The 22,928-nt window shown below is 42.0% G+C and overlaps 2 protein-coding genes across 2 annotated transcripts; both read left to right on the top strand.

Moving 5' to 3' along the window:
- Positions 1-4,236: 4,236 nt before the first annotated feature.
- LOC122537440 lies at positions 4,237-16,480 on the top strand. Its single transcript, XM_043670595.1, has 2 exons — positions 4,237-4,709; positions 16,211-16,480. The coding sequence occupies exons 1-2, from the start codon at positions 4,555-4,557 to the stop codon at positions 16,428-16,430; spliced, it is 375 nt and encodes a 124-aa protein (XP_043526530.1). The 5' UTR covers positions 4,237-4,554; the 3' UTR covers positions 16,431-16,480.
- A 1,137-nt stretch (positions 16,481-17,617) lies between these two features.
- On the top strand, positions 17,618-22,899 carry LOC122537435 (ionotropic receptor 25a). The gene is made up of 5 exons (XM_043670583.1): positions 17,618-18,446; positions 18,543-19,678; positions 21,032-21,870; positions 21,984-22,313; positions 22,395-22,899. Exons 1-5 carry the CDS (start codon positions 18,320-18,322, stop codon positions 22,735-22,737), a joined length of 2,775 nt encoding a protein of 924 aa, XP_043526518.1. The 5' UTR covers positions 17,618-18,319; the 3' UTR covers positions 22,738-22,899.
- Positions 22,900-22,928: the final 29 nt, after the last annotated feature.

The raw sequence follows: 22,928 nt of genomic DNA, 5'->3' as shown, positions 1-22,928 counted from the left end.
GTTGCATATGAAAATCATGGAGAGATACGACCGCTCGTCGTTCGTCGTTCGTTCCTTTCGATGACTGTTCTCGTAGCTGAGCCCGCGCTGAAATTCGATCGGCAAATTCTCTTAAACCTTGTTAGTCACGTTTCGATCGTTTCGCGCGCGCGCGCGCGCTTCTCGCAGAGAATCTTGTTCTGTTCGGCCGGTGTAGCGAGTATAATAACGGACGAATAATACGTACTCGAACAATCGATCACAAGCCTCGCTTCCGGCGCGAGTTGTCCTGACAACTTGTACGCGAACCGTTTTCACTGACGACAATTTTAGCGAAGTTTCAGCCAACTTTAACGACACTAATCGTCGATACGAACGGATATATGAATATCGAGAAATTTCGTTTGATTTAAGACGAAGGGGAGAGGAAACGCTCCGGTCGCGTCCCGGAAGCACGGACCATCGAGTGTTCATGTGAGCCTGCCGCTTGAGTGTGTACATATATTCAAATAAAATCGACGAACAAGATACCGAAAGAGAGAAAAAAAAAAAAAGAAAAGAAAGGAGAAAGAAAGAGCATTTGTGTATGTGTACGAGTAGCGTGTGGAGCACAGTGTGAATGGATAGATCTGTCGAAAGCGATTGTCGATTGTCTTCTCCGGCGCGCGAGGAACCTTGTCAAACCGGAAGCGAAAAATATCACTGTCGATCCATCCCGGAGGACGCACGGGATTTCTCCGCCCGGGAATCCATCGCCGCCGTCACGATTTTTCCGAACTATTCGGTCTTCGTTATCTGTCTACTCTATCTCTTGATTTGGCAAAAACAAAAAAGAGAAGAGAGAGGGAGAAAAAAAGAAAGGTGAAACGAAAAAGAAGAAGCAGAGACAGAGACGCGCACGGTGGAAATTTTCAGCTTGGCGCAAAAATTCATTACTTCTGGATACCGAATACGCTTCTCTGTGTCATCCGGCAAGCACCAATATCGCAAAGTGCCCCCTTTCCCGGTGAATCACTTTAATTATTTTCAAGCCGGAAGTCCATCGTATCTAATTTCCATATTTCGTATTTCGCGTTTCACGTGGATTAACCCTGTGCACCACCGCTACCGATCCGCCATATACGGTGCCCGTCCAATTTCACGACCTCTAAGCTCCGTTTCGACGCGCGATCCTTGAAACAAACACGGACAGCGTCGGATCTTAGCGAGGTCGAGTCGAAACTTCATTCATAGCCTCTTCTGTTTCACGTTCTCTGTAAATCTGTCATATATGTAGGTTCGTCGTACAACTCGAACGATAACGCCAATTTATTTATCGCGATTCTTCGGTCAGGTATCCCGCATCAGGTGCGCCATAATGATTCGTGATCAACCGAAGGACAAAACGGACTTTTCATTTCACGTGGCTGGAGACCGTGAGCTTTCATTACGCGAAAATTGTTATCCGCCAAGAGGCACGTTGGAAAGTTCAGTGCACGAGTAACAAGAAGAAAAAAAGCAGAAACTAGGAGCGCGGTTGTTATCGTTATCTATTACGGCTCCCGGTTCGGAATTTTTCGTGCGTCCGCCGTGTGAATGAGAAGAAACAAAAAAGGAGAGAAAAAAATCCAGAACGAAAAAAAAAGTATGTATATATATATATATATACATACACATATATATATATATACATATATATATATATATACACGCACACAGTGACACGGACACACACTCACGCACACACACACACAAGTATATACGAGTAAAATGTGGAAACCCTTTTCGGATGTGATTAATCTCCTGAAAGCACCCCACCATTCTCCAGAGCGCACGCTCGCCTATGTACACAGGCCGAATGATTGTACGAAAAATCAAAACTAAAGGTATCTCTCTCCCCGGTTGCCGCGGCTTTTTTCGGTCGCGGGATAAAACGAGGCTGCGCTTTATAGCCAGATGCCAGAAAGTTTGCGACTTTCTCGCGGTGTTTATGCACGGTACACGGGAATCTCGCTGGCAAAAGTAAACGATCAGCCGCAGTTTTCGTTCCTTCGCCGCGTCCCTTTGCAGAAAGCAAACGGAGGATCGCGAATAAATTCCATTTTACAACGATACCATTTCATTTCCGAGCTGGCGCTCGCGTGTAAGTCTCGCAGGACATTTTTATATTCGATGGTCGGTGGATATGACGGATAATAAAATTCTTGAATTTTGCGCGCACTTTGCAATAGAGTATGCCGAATTGTACTTTATTTATTTATTCGTTTATTAACATATTACACACTTCTCGTCTGTATTTTATTTTCCGGATTTTGTAACAGATATGTGTCTCGGAAGTCAAACTGAATTCATTCCGGAAATACAATGATTTTTGAGAGGAAATAACGCGCTTCTACAAGTTCGTTTCAACAGTAGGAAAGTGTAAGTTATATCCGCGAGTTTCGAGGTGAATTTAAAAAAATTTCGCGCCCGCGACATCGTCTTTAACTTTGTCCTGCTTTTTTATTAACGGAGAGCCGATCGATGCGTCTTCCATCGAACGATTCGTACTTGTCCTAAGATTTTTGAGCGGGATTGTACATCACTGCGATGGATATCAACGCGAGTTGATACGAACTCGACGATCAGCCGAGTTTTCAACGTGACTGTTTGAAAATCTGCAGGCGCCGGTAACAATCTCGCGGAAATAATGGCGTTTGGAAATAACCACGGTATCGTGCCGAGCATCGATAATCATCTGATTTGAATAATCTCGCGGCATCGCGGGACGAACAAAAAAAANAAAAAAAAAAAAAAAAGAAAAAAACACCAAAAGAAAAGAAACAATCTTATCGTGGTTAACGTGGCAAAAACGCAGGCTCGATAAACATTGCTGCCGCATCATTGAGCGTCCGTTCGCTCGTACGTGACAGGGACTGATCGATAATACCCCCAGAACTCGCTCTAATCCCCCATGGTGAGATTTTAACGGTAGAACCGGCACTTTGCCGATGCAATTCTATTCGGAACTCCGGTGGATCGGATGCTTTTGCAGATCGTACGCGACGTTCGCTGAATCGGCCGACAAATCGTCCATCGAAATTAAAGGGCCCCCTCGCCTGCATGCCGCGGCCGCGTTTCCACCGAGAGAAAGAGAAAAAGAGAGAGAGAGAGAGTCGCGTGTGCCGACCGGGGCCGGTCAGCGCGCGCAGAATTTTTCTTTTGTGACGGAAATAAAGGGAACCGAGACACGTTTTATCGTGTCGAACCACGGTGGTCGGCCAAGCTGCCAGGTTGCCAGTTAGTTGGAACACAGTTGGTCCTTGGTTCTACGGTTTCAATTAATGCCAGAACTGCCAGAAGTGGTCGAAGCGACTAATTTGTAGTTTCTCTCGGTGGACATTTTTTTTATGGATTCGCGCGACCGTGCGTTCCTCGAGATTCGAATGTTTTTTTCCGGTTTTTTCTTTTTTTTTTGGTTTTCGCGAAATATCCAGCCAGTCGCTGATTGATTTACGCGGATGAATTCAAAGGGAAAACGATACTATTCCGTAGGTTTAAAATTGAAAACGAAAATGATTCGCGTATCTGATTCATCGAGTCGTTCGTAATTTGTTCCAATTGAAATATTTATGATTCTCTTCCATTGTTAATTCCAACAGAGTACAAGTGTATATCAGTGTCAACTGTCCGCGAATTGTCCCCAGTGATTGTAACAGAGCAGATTTTGCTCTGCGGCAGCGATACGAATGGGTTAAACCGTGATGTTAATTACAATATCACATTATCAGTAAAATTTCACTTGTAATTTTCAAAAAAATTCGAACGCGTACCTCTGAGAAAGGCACTCGAGATCCTTACCTTTCTGAAAATGTGCTCTGATTTTTACAGTTGCTGATAAATATCGTTCCCATCCGCGCTCATTTTTAGAACAAAACGTTCCAAATCTTTAATTCTTTGAGAAAGATTCGCTCGCAAATGTGAGAAATCTGCGGTTAAAGATTCACCATTTCGGCGCTTTGATACGTTTACGAATCTATTAAAAAAAGGAACAAACAAGTTGTTACATTCACGCGTGCTCGTAAATCAGCCACCCCTCTCGTCCAACTTGTTGAGTAACATCAACGCGTTTTAATTCCTTTCAGCAAGTGACTGTGTTTACGGCCAATCAAACCGGTCGGTTAAAAAATCATCGGGAATAATGGAGCTGGCGGCTCCATCGAGCGTTCGCGCGAACGAAATTTCATCGATCTGAATTCCGTGGCTGAGACGCGGCTGAAAGTCGACTCGTCGCGGAGCAAACAATTTTATCTCGTCGGAATTCCATCCCTCGCCATCGCGGTGCGCGCGAACGATTAACGAAGTTACAAGATTAACTCGGGCGCAAGGAATGTTCTTCAAAACGCGAGTGGCAATATTTGTAACGTTCGCGGCCGCTCTCGTTGATTCGTCTTGTTTGCCCTCCACCATTTTTTCCCTGGACGAGGCCTCTCCGTCGCTTTTTCTCTCTAAAGCCGCGGAAAATTCATTTTTTTTTTTCCCCTCCACCAGCCAGCTCCACTGGCTGTCTATTTTTATACGCAACCGTCGCGCCGTCCTCGTGTGTACACGCGCGAGATGCATAACGTTGGAAACGTCGCTGAGAGCGAGAGAAAGAGGAGGCGGAGGAGAAGTGACGTCGAAATATGCATAAAGATGACCAGAGGCTGCTTCGATGAAAAATACATGAGTGGCCTCTTCGGTGCACCCCGCGGGGGAACTTCGTTATCGAGGTAAGTTGTAAAATCCACGCGAGCCAAGCGGTCGCTAATGTATCTGATAAATGTTTTATGCATAGCACAGTGGCCGCTGCTTTTTTTTCTTTTCTATAATCGTTCTTCCGCACCCTCGGAATGAAAATCACTTTTTGCTCGTTTAGACTCCGGGTCGGGAATCGTCCAATTTAGCGTCCCGTTCTTCGAGTCGTTGCGTCGTTCAGCGCCGATCTCCTCTTTGGGAATGTCGACGTCTCGGAGACGGGAGAGATAGGAGGGTGTACCACGTACCATGTACCTGAATGAATAGTTCGGTGTTTGCACGATACAGAAACTTAGTTAGAGAGGTACAAGTAAATCTCTAGAGGATCTGAAAGAGCCACGTAAAATTGACGGGGAATTATTAATACGTCGAAATAAATAAATAATAAACAAACGTTGATGTTGTAAATATATATTTGTGACAACACGAGGATATTTGGATCTCCTTGAATATTTTGTCGACGATAATAACGTCCGAAATGATCATTCAGGATTTTGAAATTAAATTCTCCAAATTGGAGATTAATAAGAATAAATTATATAACACAACGTTTCAATAGTTTATGTCTAACAATTACATAATATAACACAATGTAACAATAGTTTGACGACAATTAATGTTTACTTAGTGAGATTAAAGAAAGAACTACGCGATGTAACGTTTCAATAGTTCTACTACATTTAACGACGATCAACGTTTATCTAATAAGATTGAAAAAAAGAACTCGTAAAAACAAGGGACTAAAATCTTGGAACGTGGTACGAGGTACTCGATCTGGTCTCCACTTTCCCTCCGTGTCTATGGCTCGATGAGCGCACACACGTAACGAATTTGCATAATGCAAAGTACACGGTAACGTTGGAATCCCCTCCCTGGAGTACAGGCGAACCTTTGCAATTCCGAAAGATAATTGTAGATGCCGGTCCGCTCCCCGCGAGGGCAAACAGACCGACGGTCCTGCACGTCACAAAGGGCCCCTGTGGAACCCTAAAGTACCAGGCGGCTATTTCTAACCTCTGTCCTTAATAGTGAAGGAAACAGCCCTGTATCATCACCTTGGCTGCTTTCATTTAACAGCCGGAAAAGAGGCGTAGGCACAAACAAACAACTCGTGAAAAAGAATCGTAGCTGCGATCATCGCATTGTGTCACGGTGATAGACAAAATAAAGTATGAAACGGATATTGCAATACAATAAAATACAATAAAATATAATAAAATTCAATAAGATACAATAAAACACAATAAAATACAATAAAATACAATAAAATATAATAAAATTCAATAAAATACAATAAAATACAATAAAATATAATAAAATTCAATAAAATACAATAAAATCCAATAAAATAAAATACAATAAAATATAATAAAATAAAATAAAATAAAATAAAATAAAATACAATAAAATAAAATACAATAAAATAAAATACAAGAAAATACAATAAAATAAAATACAAGAAAATACAATAAAATAAAATACAAGAAAATACAATAAAATAAAATACAAGAAAATACAATAAAATAAAATACAAGAAAATACAATAAAATAAAATACAAGAAAATACAATAAAATAAAATACAAGAAAATACAATAAAATAAAGTGCAAGAAAATACTATGAATATCGAAAGATATCTGTAGAATTTGAACGACGAGGCAATAAATTGTGTTTGGTTCCAGATTCCCATTTTTATTAGAGAGCATGCATTAGTATTTATACCTACGTTTATCCAATTATTTCTAGAATGAGGGACTAACATACGAAGTTTAAAGTGTGTGCGTCACACGATAAAGCGGAGAGTTTCACTGCACTTCGTGCTTCGCGCGTGTTAGACGGAGATTTCGATCTACGATATCTGGGAATTTCGGCGAGGCGACCAGTCATCGCACGTGCATGTACGTACGTGAAAATGTAATGCAACGATCGCGAAATCACGTGCGCCGGTCGCATGATCGGCGGACGAATTGCGAGCACGAGGCATCGGGCCATCGTGTTTCTCTTGTACGGCTGCCACGCGACCGTACGCCACCACCGACCGGCGAGGGTGAACGTGCAGATCGCGATAGGGAATGCAACGCGCACTTTTCTACTGCTGGCTTCGCGCCCCGTTGCTTCCGCAATGAAACTTCCCCTGTCGCTTGCGATCTAGAGATAGCTGCGCGTGGCTGCTCTTTCATCTATCTTTTTCACCGATGTGCCGATCCGTGTTTTCAACGTGACGTTCGAAAATGTATCGTGTAGCCGAGTGTTGTAGCGAGACTCGAAGTAGAAAAGCCTTGGAAAAATAAGGCTTGCACGGTATTTACAGTGCGCGTTAGATGGAAAGGCTGAGATAGCAAGGCTGGCTTGACGTATCGCATTAGTTCGTTACATCGTATAAGTGAATAATTGCGGACTGTGAATTTAACCACTTAACGCGACGCTTCCAATCCTGACTTCCAAGCTTTACTCTGGAGATAAAGAGTGCCGAACATGAGATCAAACAATTTTTTTTTTTTTTTTTTTCAAATACGTTGAGCAAATTAAACGACTCAAAGCACGACGAGAAGCGTTTTAAAAAATCGGTAACTGACTTAATTCAGATGTCCGAAAATCGAATAACGAGATGATTGACGTCCAAAGTTAATTAACTCCGAGTCAATTAAATCTCTCATTTACGAATATTATTAGCGCGAATAGGAAATTTGTGTACTCGTACGGGGACGCAGGAATAAGCGGGAATATATATATATATATATATATATATATATATCAATTCAATGGAAATATCGATGAAATTATAACGTTATATCTTTTAACGAATTAATATTTAATAAGCTTAGAGCGCATGAATTATTCAACGAAATATATCTCGCGGCACGTAAATTATTTAACGACGTTTGACGTTTCGCGATGTTCACGCTTCGCCCGCAAATACGTTCGGTTGGGAACCGCTGGACGAAGGACGATAAATTCCCGACACAATAATAATTTACAACGCGATAAACCGACGTTTATCTGGTGTACCGGCTTCGAGGGAGAGCCGCGACGCGTGTTAACCGTGTTAAGAATTGATTGGCCGGCGATGCCGGTTTATTAAATTTTTCGATGCACGTATACGTACGATGGCCGGCCTCTATCGCTGATCTCGCGTCTCGTTCGAAAATTGATAACAGTCTAATAACCATTAAAGCAGCAATTATCGCGTAATGCCGGTTTATTACGAGTCATTCTACGCCGCGCCACGTTTCAAAGATAAGCCGCCGCGATATCATTTTCACGCGTTTGAATTTTCCCGAAATACGACCGCTCTCCGCCTTCGATCCATCAATTTCCATGCAAATCGATTCGAGGATACAGAAGCTTATACACGTGTACGTGTCTCGGTATTGTTTCTTGAGGCACGGCGGACCACCACGTCCCGCTGTTGGAACTGATTGCACGCTCGTAAATCGTTGCGGCGAACGCTACGAAACTACTGCCCGATCGCGAATTACTCGTCGAGTGGTATTATTAAATACTTGGGATTCACGACGGTCTGCGCGACCCGGTGTATCAAGAATGTTTGATCGAAAATTATACCGGCCGGCCCGCCTGAGTCATCGGGCGCTACCCAATCAAACGGTAGTTTGCATTTCGATCGCTCATAACTTTGCTTATAACTCTAGTGGATCCGGCCGCGAAATAGTTGTGCCGATCAGTTCGTCCGTCCGTTCGTTCGTCCGTCCGTTCGTTCGTTCGTTCGTTCGTGGCACTCCTCCGGAGAGAGTGGACCCATTAATCATTTCCAATGGACTGCCGGGTTATCTGAAAGTTAAAATTCCTCGGGAAAATCCCCGGCACGTAAATGAGAAATTTTTCTCCCCGCTATCCGAGCGAAAGATCGGCACGACCGGCGATCTTCGTGCGCAGGGAAATAAAGTTTTCAAAGGAGAATGCTGCCACGTGCGTGTATGTGTGTGTATGTGTGTGTATGTGTGTGTGTATGTATACATATACTTGAGAATAAATTAGCGATAATGGCAATCTTTATTGCGGCAATTGTTACTGGGAATAAGCATGCCAACTGATCAGGCACGTTGTAACTTCTGCAAATCGCGTCGATAAAGGAGTTTCATATAAATTAGAATTTCTCTAAATAAACGATTGTTCCGATAAAGGATTAAGGGCTACGTAGACTGGGATAAAAACAAAAGGAGTTATGGCGTAAACCGTGAGATTTACAGAGCTGTACATACTCGGACGCTCGATGAAAATTTGTCGATACTCGAAACTGTTACAACTTGTACAAACAAGAGAAAACGATTCTCTTGCACTTATTTCCAAGCGTTCACTGCCTCTATTTTTAACAGTTCTAAGTTTGTTTCTTCTTCAACGATGTTTTAACAACGATGTTTTAACACTTTTACGTATGAAACTAATTTTCCTAATTTTCTTCAGAATACAGTAACCAACTAATTTTCCTCAGAAATATTATAAAAGTATAAGGTGTAGAATATTATTAATATTATTAAAGTTAATAATATAATTAATAGAAGAATAATATTAATAATATAATTAATAGAAGAATAATATAGAATGTTATGAATATAATTAATATTATAAAAATATAAAGTAAAAATATAGCAGAACATAAAATACAAAGTAAAATTTACCATTTTCTCGATGGAACATACGGTGTCATCGATGGGATTGATCAAATGGAGGAAAAATTGAAAGTCGAAATGTCATTACGCGAAGACGTCACGAGAAAATGAATATTTAAAAACATCAAACGATATTGCTTCGATGCACGTAGCAAAAATTGATCTTAAATTGATCTTGATTAATTATAGAATTGCACGAAGCCGATCGTGAGAGGCGAGGGAGAATGAAAAATGGAAGAAAGATCGGTCGAAGGACAGAAAACTCACGAGACAGGAAAGAGAAATGACATGAGTGTGTATTAGACGACGAGAAAAGAAGTTGCATAGACATTGTATTTCCGTTTTCTCCAGCCTGTTATTTTCCTGTTTCTTCTTTCAAACTGCACCTTCCTGTGCAAATTCATATTTTTGAATTATAATTATAAAAGTAGGACCTCGACAGAAAGTACGAAAAGTTAGATTTATTACGTACCTTCCGTACGTACCTTTCGTATTTGTAAATTTCCTACAGATAAAATCTACAGCCTGTTCCTTTATTATCTTCTGCAGGACGGTTCCTTTATTATTATCTGCGCATTCAACGATTCTAATTTTGCATGGTTCCTTGTTTCATTTTGATTTATTCCAATTTAAGAACCCTCGAGAGGATTTGTCCTTTCTATTTTCGAAAAACTCGCATATCCTTTCGAAATGCCATTTCGTCTGTGAGAATGCAAAAGCTGCTGATTTACACTTTGAAAATTACTACGGGCCATAAAGTGGATGATTGAAGCGGATGATTCGGCCGCTGCCATCGTTCGTTCAAATGAGATTTACGGCTGTTTCAAATGGCAACTGTTGGGAACAAAGTTTCCGTGACGAAAGAGCTCTGAGACTGACTTTCGACTTTTCTGTGGTCGAGGTATTCAACGATGGACAGCCTGTGAGAACAAAGTGAACGAAATGGCAAAGTTGAGAATCTATCGGGGAGGGAGCTGTCCTATTATGCACCCTCATTTACGGGACGCATTATCCGGAGGTGACGTCCCTCTAAAAACAAACGACGATGAAAGTTTCATTAACAGAGATTGCGTTTGATCAATCGAATCAAGCAGATGCTACGTTGTTACAAAGGAGATAAATTTTGTAGGTGACGTTTTAATTCCAGATTTTGCGAATGTAGATTGCGCATTGTTGCGCACGGTAGCTGCTTCGTGGCTAGCCACCGCGGCGTTAATTTTAGAAATGTTACGTACCATTCGGCGTCTCTTCCGGCCCCTCGTGAATTTTGCCTCGGCAAACGTGAATTGTACAGCAACTTCAAGGCGAGTGGACAAAGGAATTTTCATAATGAATTTATCGATCGATTATCGCAATTATTAACTATCCTCGGTATCTTTCGTTACTTTGCATATTTACCCTCGCGTGGCCCACGAGAAGGAACGTTACCACGAGGTATGAAAGACTCTTTGAGTTTGGCAATAATTGCTACGTAAACGAACGGACAAAGTTAATTTGTGGTTAATGAAATTCGCTCCAATTGCGCTGGTTCGTGAAAGTGTGCGTATTGTATACGTACTTCCTGGAACTGAATTTGAAATTTCATTAACAGTGCAACATCAGGCACGACCGCCGTGATTAGATTGGTCTTTGAAACTAATCATAGTAAAAAAATACACCGAGAACGTACGATGTAAAGTATTAAAGTGAATATACAGTGTTAAAGGTATTAAGAATATTGAAGTTTAATAATGAATAATTGACTGTTCAGATAGATCGTTTTTCAAACTTTACCGACATAATCGATCGCAAAAATGATTCTTACAACGCACAGAATATATTTGCCGAGAGTGTCTGTAGCTGTTCGGTTAACAAATGAAGGAACGTTGTATCGTTAATTAAGGAGAAAGGAAACGAGAAAAAGGGAAACGTGAAGCTCTCAAGGACCAAAAATAATTCGACTGAGGAGAGGTTCTAATTACTAGTCCACGCAAATAATGTCATTTGATAATGAGGATCTATTCGACGACAGGAAGGTAGAAGGGGCGAGGGTGTTCCATCAAAGACTTCATTTTCGTCTGTAACGTCTGCCTCTGTCCTTCTCTCTCTCTCTCTCTCTCTCTCTCTCTCTCGCTCTCTTTCTCCCTCTGTTCCTCCCTCATCGTCAGAATTAGCATCGAACAGACGCATAGCCACGGAGACAATATCATACGTCGGGAAAATCGAAGAATGGCAACCAACAAACATATATATACATATACGCGCGCGCGCGCGCGTGTGTGTGCGCATCACGTCAAGGTGTTCCAATTTGCATGCGAATACGTGGAAAAAGCTCGCCTGTGATTTACAATACGGCGCCTAACTATAGTGTTCGGTATTGTTAGGGGAAAAAAATACTTTGTGTAAAAAAAAGAGAGAGAGAGAGAGAGAGAGAGAGAGAGAGAAGAAAAAAGGGGAAAGAACGAGACCGAAAGACAGAAGAAGCAAGACAGGGAAGGAAAAAGTCGAGAGGGACAGAGAGAAAGTGAGAAGAGAGAGTGAAAGAGGAGGCAACGTGGAAAAGCAATGATGGTGGCAAGCTTTGAGCTGCCATTCTCGCGCGGCAGTCATATGGTATAGAAATACCTGATTCAGCCTGAGAGGATCAACTTTCTCGAAGATTTACAGTCACCTAGGCGATTTTCGAACCAACAATTTCCCTGACCTGCCATCGGGGAAGTTTCTAGCCGACGCAGGCTGTCTCCGGCTTTCGATCCCCAAAATCTGTTCCCCGGCCTGCCGTCGTTTCGAAACTGGACACGTTAATATCTGGCAAACGGGACGATCACCTCCTGCTCGACGTGATAATTCATCGAACGAAGCGAAGTTTTGCAATTATTTCCTTCTTTTTTTTCTTCATCGTGATCAAACGAATTATGATTTGGCTCTGTTTCTGATTTAATCCTGCGCGGATATCGATGCCAGTTGCCGCTCGCCAATCACATCAAACGAGCCCAAGCCCCCTTTTCAGACCGTCGCCGCCGTTTTTTCATTTATTCTATCGGAATTCAGTGACTCGCGGCAATTAAAGTTTGCTTCGCCGGTGAAAACGCGACCGCGCTGCCTCACCCCCTCTCGAACCACTCCTCTTTTTCGTTTTGTTCCTGTTGTTCCCTCCCTGTTGCTCTCTCCCATCGTCCTTCTTTGTGCCCGTGATGGAAATTCATAATCCAATTTTCGAGGGCAGCAGTGGTTTTTCTGGTTATTAATCGGGGGCACGCGGACCATGCGCAAACACGACGATATTTCGGGGTGGAGGAGAAGAAAAAAAAAAAAAAAGAAACGAAAACACTAGAGGGGGAGGGAGGAGGGGTTGGCGAATCTAGCCGCGGCTGCAACGACGATAAATTTACGTCGTTAATTCTCCCTAGCGAGGGCCGAATTGGTCTGCCTTTGTTGCGGCATGCTGCCACTGGCAATAAATTCACGATTCCGATATCGGCCCTGCTAAAAGGTTACCGACGAATTAATAACCGGTCTATAGGTATCCACGGGATATCGTCGCAGGGATTGGAGGCTCCGTGAGACTCGTAATTACATCGAGCATTACGCGATGCTGCTGTCCTCCCCCTTAACTTCGCCGAGATTCGCCATCCGATCGATCGCCTGTACAGATTCGTTGGAATTTACTCCCTAAAATTCCAGTGTCTATTACGTTCTAGTATAATATGTATATTTCAATCTGTATCTCGGTCATTCGAAGTAACGCGAGTGAAAATTGTTTTCAGTGGGAGAAAATGCGTAATGGTAATATTTATTAATTATGAACGTCACATCTTGCATTTATATTTTCGTTAACGTCCCGGCTTTTAGCTTTTTCAAATTGTACGACGATGAATATGGAAATAATTTGATTAGTCTGCAAATATTTTCAGTAGAATTCAAGCCGGGTTAGGGGCTTAAGGCCATGGAAAGGGAGGATCTTAGGGGAAAATTTTCCGAGATAATAATCGACAATTCAAACAGGCAAATACAATTTATTGTTCTACGTGTCGCGACTGTAAGAATGAAAATTTTGCGTATAATCTAAAGGCAGCCAGGGCTCGTAAATCATTTCCCCCCTTTGCCAAATGCATTACGCGACGAATATAATTCTCAATTTTCCCTTCTTCTTCAATTTTGTAATTTTAATTAAATTTAAAACTGTATAAATATTTAGCTAGGCTGTCCGCGCCGAGGTAAAAGCTTACGAAGGACATATTTATTCGCGTGTTCATCACCCGTTGCATTAATTACTCGAAACCGCGGCGCCAATTTTAACCACGGGAATTTATGGTGCGTACGTTCGTTCGCGATTGCGAGGATAGCGCGCGGCTATTTCAAGCTACGAAGATTGATAACGCTTTAACTTGAGCAGGATTTGACGGTCAAAGACGGAAGTAACAACGCAAATAGATTTATAAAATACCCGAAAAACAGACAGACTTCTCCGAACTTTGTGATTTACGTTCCCCTTTGCAGCTATCCAAGTATATTTTGCAAATCGTTCGTATTATCGAATGCGCTATGCCACGATACTTTGGCGAAGCGTGTCAGTGATGGCGCGTAAGTAGAACAGGCCCGTCGCTGGCCGGACATCCCGATTATGAAACGCTGTTACCAGAGTTTAAACCAGAGTTCCCATTTTTTTTCTTTTTCTTCTTCTTCTTCTTCCTCTCGCTCGTGGATTTTATTTTCAGATTTATCGACACGTTTGACCGCCTGCTTGAAAAGCATCGGAGTTTCGACATACGCTGAATTCCATAGAAATTTAAATAACCGGGAAATATTTTAGTTGACCGATTGAAAAACTTTATCTCCCCTCCGCTTTTGTTTTCCCGTGATCGTTTTCGGATCGATTCTTCCTTCTTCAACAATCCGCGAGATATCCTCTATTTTATAATCGGAGAGCAATATTCCGCCAAATGAATAGTCGAGCGCGGCCGCAATAGAGCGTAACGTTTTTCGCGAGATCATAGAATGGAAAGAATGAGCGAAAAGAATCGATTTTTTTTTCCCCTCCCCCGAAATTAGACGGCCTCATCTAATTTCGCGGCCATGAGCTGTGCAACCAAGCCGAGAGAAAGGCTGATAAAAGTAAGAAACGAGCAACCGAGTGAGAGGGGAGCAGACCGGTTTATCGAGCGGTAACGGGAATCGTTCCACCGTACGTCATGCACAATAGTACTAGCGACGCTCTCTATGGATATTGCATCGATATTCTGAACGATATCGCGTCGTTCGCGGGTTTCGATTAGACGAGCAGAGAATCGTTCGACGAGAAATACGGGCGTTTAGACTCGGACACTGAACATTGGAACGGTATGATCTACGAATCGGTCACTATGGAACCGATATGGATCTTTAAAACTTGAAAATGAAACGAAAGTTTGAGAAAATCGTATCGCGTTAAGAAATCATTATTTTTACCACTGAATTACTTTCATTTCTTTAAACGATTAGGTCGATCAGTGTCGCGCCATTGTTGATTTTCAACGACGAATTCCCGACGATTATCTTTCTCTATTAATTTCTCTATTCCAATTTTTCGAGATCCTGGATGGTAACAATGAACTCCGTTTATATAAACTTGTATAATTAAAGTCGCTCGCTATACTAGTGATTTGTCCTCTGTATAATTACATTGGATTATTCCTTGCAGGAAGTTCAACCTCAAATGGATTCAGCGTTTCGAATCAGATACTGAAAATTTAATTCAGACAAAATGACATATTTCTACTATACACTATCGATCAATGACTATCGTCGATACGAATCGTTACAGATTTAACAGGATAATGTTCCAATATCCGGGTAGTGGACTTCACCGGTTTCACGATAATGATGCTGAGGAGAAGGAAGCAAGTCCCGTCCTTCAGATTCCTAATGATCCTGGAGATCGACTGGTCCGGATAAGTTTTGCGTTCGCCTTCCTTTTGCCCGTATTTCTATTATATATTCTCGAGTGGTACTCGCCCTTTAGTTACGAGACGGACGATCGATTCTCCTCGTTGATGGGATGCTTCTACTTCACGTCAATCACCGCCGAAAAATTTATCAGGAAAAATAGCGGTCTGTGCCTGAGTTCGGTGGCTATTCGGCTTCGTCATCGTCGTCGCTGCTCACACTGCCAATCTCGTTGGCTTATGAGATTGGAGAACGGCTGGAGAAAAGCATCGAGTTCATCGACGACCTTAGAAAGCTAGGTATCGAGTTCAATGGCCAATTCCTCGGCCTTTTTCCTGGATATTTTTTCGCAATGACGAAGCTAGAAAATTGTTTCCGCCGGCGAGAGTCCTCCTCCTTAACGCCACTTTCCACTTTAAACGTGAATTTCACCTCTCTTGCATTGCGGTGATAATAATCATTCATTCACGATACGGTTATTAGGTCGTGAGGCAACGCGAGCGAGGGAAGTAATGTTCTTATCTTCGCCACGAAGTTTTTATATTTCAATCTCTTGTTTTAGCAAGCAGGAAAGCTCTTCAATATACCAGCATGAAAAAGAAAATAGTATGTCTCTTGATATATTTAACTTTTCGGTTAAACTAAGGAAGTTTCACGATTTTTAATTTATAACAATCGAATTTTATTACTTAATCGGATTAAACTAGGAAGTTTCACGATTTTTAATTTATAACAATCGAATTTTATTACTTAATCTTCGTTGCGAAATTGAAGATTAAGACTTTTACCGACTCTGAGAAAAACACAGTTCAGGCAAGAAACGACCGAAAGAACACACGTTATTTAACATTAACAGTTTGATCGACGACACAGTTTCATTCACGAAAGAAAAGGGGAGAGGAAATTGAAGACAAACACAAGATGAATGGAAAATTGTTCGTTTAGGTGCTGGAGACATATGACGTTGAACGAGAATAAACCAACAGACCGGGACAGATCCGATTACGTCCTGTGGGATTATCCGTTGGAGGACAAGTTCACGAAGATGTATTTTGCGATGAAAGACGCGGGATTTGTTCCGAGCGTGGAGCATGCGGTGAAGGTGGCCGCGCAATGTAAACCGCACTTACGAATTCGCTCTTATTGCGGATCGCTATCGCCATAAAGTGTCTCGTGCTGACGAACTGTTACTTCAGACAGAAAATAGAAGAAGAAGATCTTGAAACAAGATCGAGACGCTTCTAAAACACTAGACAACTTTTGATCGAATAACTGAGTCGACCGATTGTTTCGCAAATTTTTTTCTCTTTTTTAACGCACACAGAAATTCAAATTACTCTCTCTCTCTCTCTCACTATATATATAATAATATTTACAATTGCTACATTATCGTATATATTGTACTGTCAATTAATTTGCATTTAATGAGCATGTCTGGAAAGTTCACGAAAGGATTAAGCTACTCAAAATCGATCGCGTCAACACGGTATCAATCAAGCTGAAGCGATTTCCAACTGTTCAGCCAGAAATAGCCCACTCGTCTATTCTTAATCAAGCGATCTGGTCTGGTTTCAACGTGTAGCCGCATAATGTAAACGTAACTTCAGATTGTGTTTCCACAGCGTGGACTAAGTAGTTTGTTGGAAATGTTTTGAAACAAGTAGCAACAAGAAGCGACGAGAAATTCATAATTCCTCGTTAAAGATGGAGCTTAACGATCCAAATCGCTTCGTGGTTTCATTCGGGACTCGATCACGTATGATTTTGTCGTCAATCGCTTCTGATACTCGGCAGTCAGTACTGCTGCATCGCTATCAGTTAAACAGAAGAATAAAAAAAAGAAAGTCTCTTTGTGAAAACACGATCGAGCCCTCATGAAAGAAAACGCAGAACACAAATGAAACGCGAGTGAATCCTGCAAAAAAAAAAAAAAACAAAAGAAGAAAAAAATAGTAGAGAAAAGAGAAAAAGGTGTAATGCTTCAATAATATGAGATTTTTCCACGTATTTCATTTCGCGCGTGTATGTTTACGCCCGAGTGTAGAGCAATATTTTTTGAAGCCACACGAGAAAAGTAAATGTTAATCAAAGCAAAATGGTTGTTTCCTTTCGACGCTTTCTGTTTATTCATCAACTTCACGTGGCGCGTTGTAACGAATGGCACTAGGGGATGAGGTATAAATCTCGACATTTATATTTAGCATTTACACCAATCGACCAGGCTCGAGTTTCGGTGATTTCATCAGGAGGGGAAAAAAAAAAAAAAAATAGAGAGAGGAACTAAATGAAGAATAAAAAAAAAGTTACCGTGCGTTTTTTAAAAAAAAAGAACTACCAGAAAAAGCGAGAAACAATCAATTTCGTTACGAACGATGTGATCACGATCGCCAGCCACGAGGATATCGATATCGAAATGAAAGTTTCAAACGGACGTGTATGAATGTGTACGTACACGTGACAAGAGGAAACTAACGATCTAGTGGTCAATTACGAGATAACGATAACTGACGGCACGCGAGGCCGGACATGCAAATTCTTCGCGCGGTGACTCGGCATGTCGTACGTACGTGCTCCGCGATTACTTTCCTCGCGGCCGCGCGAGATGGCCGACGATCGAGAATTTGGTCGAAAAACTGACGGAAGCGAACGTGGAGACGAGCTGCGTTGATAGGAAGAATTGATTAGGTCATCCCCGCGGCAACCGTTGGACAAACACGATGAAACAGAGAGGAAGCCTGGCTTTCGGTTTCAAGACCAGCCTTAGTTGCTTGACCGATTTCCGCACGCGATATCCCGACCTCGAGACGCATCGCGTACACGATCGAAACCAACTGACCAATTACTCAGCCTGGGGAAATTAGCTGCAATTTCGACGCTGCACTTTTTTTTCTTCTCTGCCCTCTCTCTGCCATCCGATAAGAGGAATCATTTCGACGAACTTTCGAGCAAGTTGAAGAGTAATTAAAAAAAGGGGGGGGGAGAGGGGGCGAGATTTTCTAAGAGTGGAATTTAAAAATTCACGATCATTGGAACTGGTATTGGAACGTGTTTGGAATGAGACTCGTGGGATTCGCGATCGCCGTGTGCGGTTACCTTGGATTTTGCGGGGAATTCGCGGTTCGCGCGCAGGAGAATACGACGAGCGACCGAGGACCTACGAGGACGAGACCCGTTAATCTTTGTGAGTATCTCAATCGTTCGATTGTTTAATCTTACAAACTTAAATTTCAAATCTTAAAATCTTAGAAACCTATTCTAAAACCATCAATCTTTCCAGTAATTATCAACGAGGGAAGCAACAGAGTTGCAAACAGTAGCGTGATATCGGCGTTGGAGACGATCAAAGAAAAATATCCGAGTCATTTGGGGAAGGTGTGGAGCGTGCAAGTGAATGAATCCGATGTAAACGACACCCTCGATCGTATTTGCGGTGCTTGGGATTCAGCGGTGGAAATAGGTGGGACCAGAGTCCCGGACATGGTGATAGATACGACGACGGCCGGTCTGGCTGCCAAGATATCTAACTCATTCACAGCTGCTCTAGGAATCCCCACGTTATCCGCTCAATACGGTCAAGAAGGGGATCTTCTGTACTGGAGGAACTTGAACATGGATCAGCAGGGATATCTGATTCAAGTAATGCCACCGGCAGATTTAATACCGCAAGCAATCAGAGAGCTGTGCATTCAACTGAACATTTCAAACGCCGCGATTCTGTATGATCAGAACTTCGTCATGGATCACAAGTACAAGAGTCTGTTGTTGAACGTGGCGACCAGGCACGTGATCAACGAAATCGATCTAGAGGTAGCGGAAATGAAAGCGCAGCTGTCCACCTTACGGGACTTGGACATAGTGAACTATTTCGTCCTAGGTGACGAAAATATCATCGACGCGGCTCTGGAAATCGCGGAAGCCTCGAACTTCACCGGCAAGAAGTACGGTTGGTTTTTATTGACCCCGGAGATCGACGTTTCGCCGAACTGCGACTGTAAAAATATCAGCGCCCTGTTCATGAGGCCAGAATTCAGCAAGAAAACTCCAACGACCGGACCTTCGTTGCCGAAACCGGTTATTTCTTCCGCGTTCTATTACGACCTGGTGCAACTCGGTGTCCACGCGATGAAATCGGCCTTGGATAACGGGGATTGGCCAATGGAGCCTAAGCACATCACCTGCAACGAGTATGATAATACCAATACTCCGAGAAGGAAGCTGAACTTTTTCAATAGATTAAAGGAAGCTTACAAGAATATGACACCGACTTACGCCGGGATTAAATGGGGCTCGAAGAATGGAGAACACCAGGCCAAGTTTGAGATGTCTGTTCGTTTGGTGGATATAAAAGATGGGGTTGTTTCGAACAACATCGAGGGTGGGTCTTGGAACGCGAGCATCTCAACGCCACTGCAGGTAACTTTGAAAAAGTGGAATAGAAAAAGAATAGAGAACTGATCCCTCTCAAACCTGTATCGCTGATTTTCTTTCTTTCTATATTGTCCTTTCTTCTTTCTTCGTGTCTCTTCTCTCCCACCCCCACCCCCTTCGCCCGCCTTCACCGCCCCTCTCTTTGTTATTTTATCGATTTACGTGTAATTTGAAATTCTTCGTAACTTTCGTGTAACAAAGCGACTGTTTTTCTCGTCGATTCGGCAAAAATTTCAGAGTTTCGACAGTATTATTCTCATTGAAGTTTCCTGGTGGAAAGGAAGTTTGTTATACGTATATAGATCGCTGGTGAAATGAGTTACAGGCGAATTGGAGAACGAGTTTCTCCGAATTGATGGAACGTATAATGTTCGTTCGAAATGCGAGGGGAGAATGTAGAAAATTCCTCGCACGTGAAATTAATCGAACAGACTGGTTAAAAGTGTACGTGACGTTTTCAAACGAAATTAGGTCAGTCTATTGATTAACGAAAAAAAAAGAGAATTATGGTGTGTTTATGAGTCACGCATAAGATGAGGATCTGCTCGATAATCGAATGCCACGGCTCTGGTTTAATATCAGGCTAAGTTAATCACTACAAATTACACCGTGGTTATAGTTAATGAAAATGAACGCCTCGTTAATGAATTCCTGTCATTACTTCAACTCTTTTAATCGTGAAAAACGAACGAATATTTTAAAAAAAAATCTTTCTAATTAAATTTCTATTTTAAACTGAAATTCACAATTTAACTGTTTAATTCGATTACAGATGACCATAGTAATTTACATTACATTTAGGCTACTCCATTTATCGTATTTCTCTTGTATCATTACGACAAAAAAAAGATCGGTAACAAACTGAAAATCAAGTAATTCAAAGTTGTAAATTATTGCATTTGCGAATGATACCGGAGTTAATTTCTTAGTCGTGACCCTCATTCAGCTAGCCTCATCGCGATAGTCATACCCTTGACACGTGGTCGTTACATTTATTTACTTTTATTGATAACGGCGTTTGCTAATGGAAATAGTTCATGCAACTATATGTACTTGTTTATCCAATGTGTAACGCGAAACCCTTCAACCACGTAATCGTGTCCTGACAGTAGCGAGTCTCACATCAAATATCGGTTTTTGTTCCGAGATATCATCGTTACTTATCCTAATAAGAATACAATTGTTTCGAAGCTTCATTTACCACAGAAAATACAACATTCTCACAGAAGCATTCCAGACCTCCGAAAGAATTCAGTCTCTCAGCAGTTCAATTTTTATATATCCTTCTGATTTAATCCGATTCGCATTTCTTTCTTTTTTTTTTTTTTTGCAATATAGATAACGAACAACGACGTGATGAACATCACAGCGGTGAAGAGCTACCGTGTGGTTACCATGCTTCAGCCGCCATTTGTGATGTACAACGCGGACAACAACGAGTACTACGGTTTCTGTATCGACCTGCTGAACGAGATCAAAGACACGGTGAAATTTCAGTACGAGATACGAGAGGTCGACGACAAAGAATTTGGGAATTTAAGTCCGAATGGGACGTGGAACGGGATGATGAAGGAGCTGATCGAGAAACGAGCCGACATCGCTCTTGGTTCGTTGTGGGTCACGGCCGAGAGGGAAAGGATAGTCGATTTCACGGTGCCTTACTACGATCTCGTCGGTCTGTCCATCATGATGCTGAAAACGAAAACCACCACCTCGCTGTTTAAATTCCTCACGGTGCTGGAGAACGAGGTGTGGTTCTGTATTTTGGCCGCTTATCTTTTCACCAGTGTCCTGTTGTGGATCTTTGATCGTTGGTCGCCGTACAGCTACCAGAACAACCGGGAGAAGTACAAGAACGACGACGAGAAAAGGGAGTTCAACTTGAGGGAGTGTTTCTGGTTTTGCATGACCTCGTTGACGCCGCAGGGTGGCGGAGAAGCCCCGAAAAATCTCTCCGGACGACTGGTCGCTGCTACTTGGTGGCTGTTCGGATTCATAATCATCGCCTCGTACACGGCGAATCTGGCTGCGTTCTTGACCGTGTCCAGGCTGGAAATTCCAATCGAGACGTTGGAGGATCTCAGCAAGCAATATAAGATTCAATACGCACCGGTGTTGAACTCCTCGGCTTACGTTTACTTCAAAAGAATGGCTGCCATTGAGTGGAAGTTCTACTAGTAAGTAATCGAAGAGATCAGGATGACTCGAAGATCGAAAGTTGAAACACTTTTTTTTTGTCTTTTTTGAGGATCAAGGGACGATGAGTGAATATCGATCTTGTGTATTTCAGCATCTGGAAGAACATGAGTCTTAATGATAATTTGTCGGATATAGAGAGGGCTGAACTGGCAGTGTGGGACTACCCCGTTAGTGACAAATACACAAAAATGTTGCAAGCCATGGAGGAGGCTGGTTTTCCTGATTCCATTGAAGAAGCGGTACAACGAGTTCGACGTCTCAAAACGAACAACGAATTCGCTTATATTGGAGATTCAACGATTATTAAATACCTTACTATGACGAACTGCGACCTGGTTCAAGTGGGCGAGGATTTTTCGAGGAAACCTTACGCTATCGCCGTTCAACAGGGATCGCCATTGAAGGACGCGTTTAACAATGCGTATGTATCCTTTCTCTACGGTAGAAAAAATATTAATTTTCGAATAATCTAATGTCGCTAGCGAATGTTCTTTCGACGCAGAATTCTGACACTATTGAACAAGAGGAAATTGGAAAAATTAAAGGACAAGTGGTGGAAAAAGAACCCAGAGAGAAAAGACTGCGATGCAGAGAACAGTCAGAGCGACGGTATAAGCATTCAGAATATCGGAGGCGTGTTCGTAGTTATATTTATAGGTATTATTTTTGCTTGTTTCACATTGGCCTTTGAATATTGGTACTATCGACATCGTACAAAGATTACGAAGATTGATCGAAACAGCATTACCAAAGGCAAAGTCACGCAAGTGAAACCGCTCAGATTCAATTTACAGCCGGCGCCTACGCACGGTTTTCAGAATACCCATCTCAGACCAAGATTTTGAATGTTTATGACAAAGAAAAAAAAAAAAAGATATTCACGAATCGATCGATTGTGTATTACAGGTATGCTGTACCTCGATGTCAATGCCTATTGCTATTTAGTAATAGTCAAATAAAAACGAAAAGAAGATAATGGATAAAAATGAACAATCTTTTTATCATAAATAAATGTCTGGATTGGAATTATAAATAA

Source organism: Frieseomelitta varia, unplaced genomic scaffold, assembly GCF_011392965.1.
Source record: "Frieseomelitta varia isolate USP_RPSP 00005682 unplaced genomic scaffold, Fvar_1.2 scaffold_909, whole genome shotgun sequence".
Classification (NCBI taxonomy): domain Eukaryota; kingdom Metazoa; phylum Arthropoda; class Insecta; order Hymenoptera; family Apidae; genus Frieseomelitta; species Frieseomelitta varia.
The sequence above is the reverse complement of the archived record's forward strand: the minus strand, read 5'-3'. Positions and strand labels throughout refer to the sequence as shown.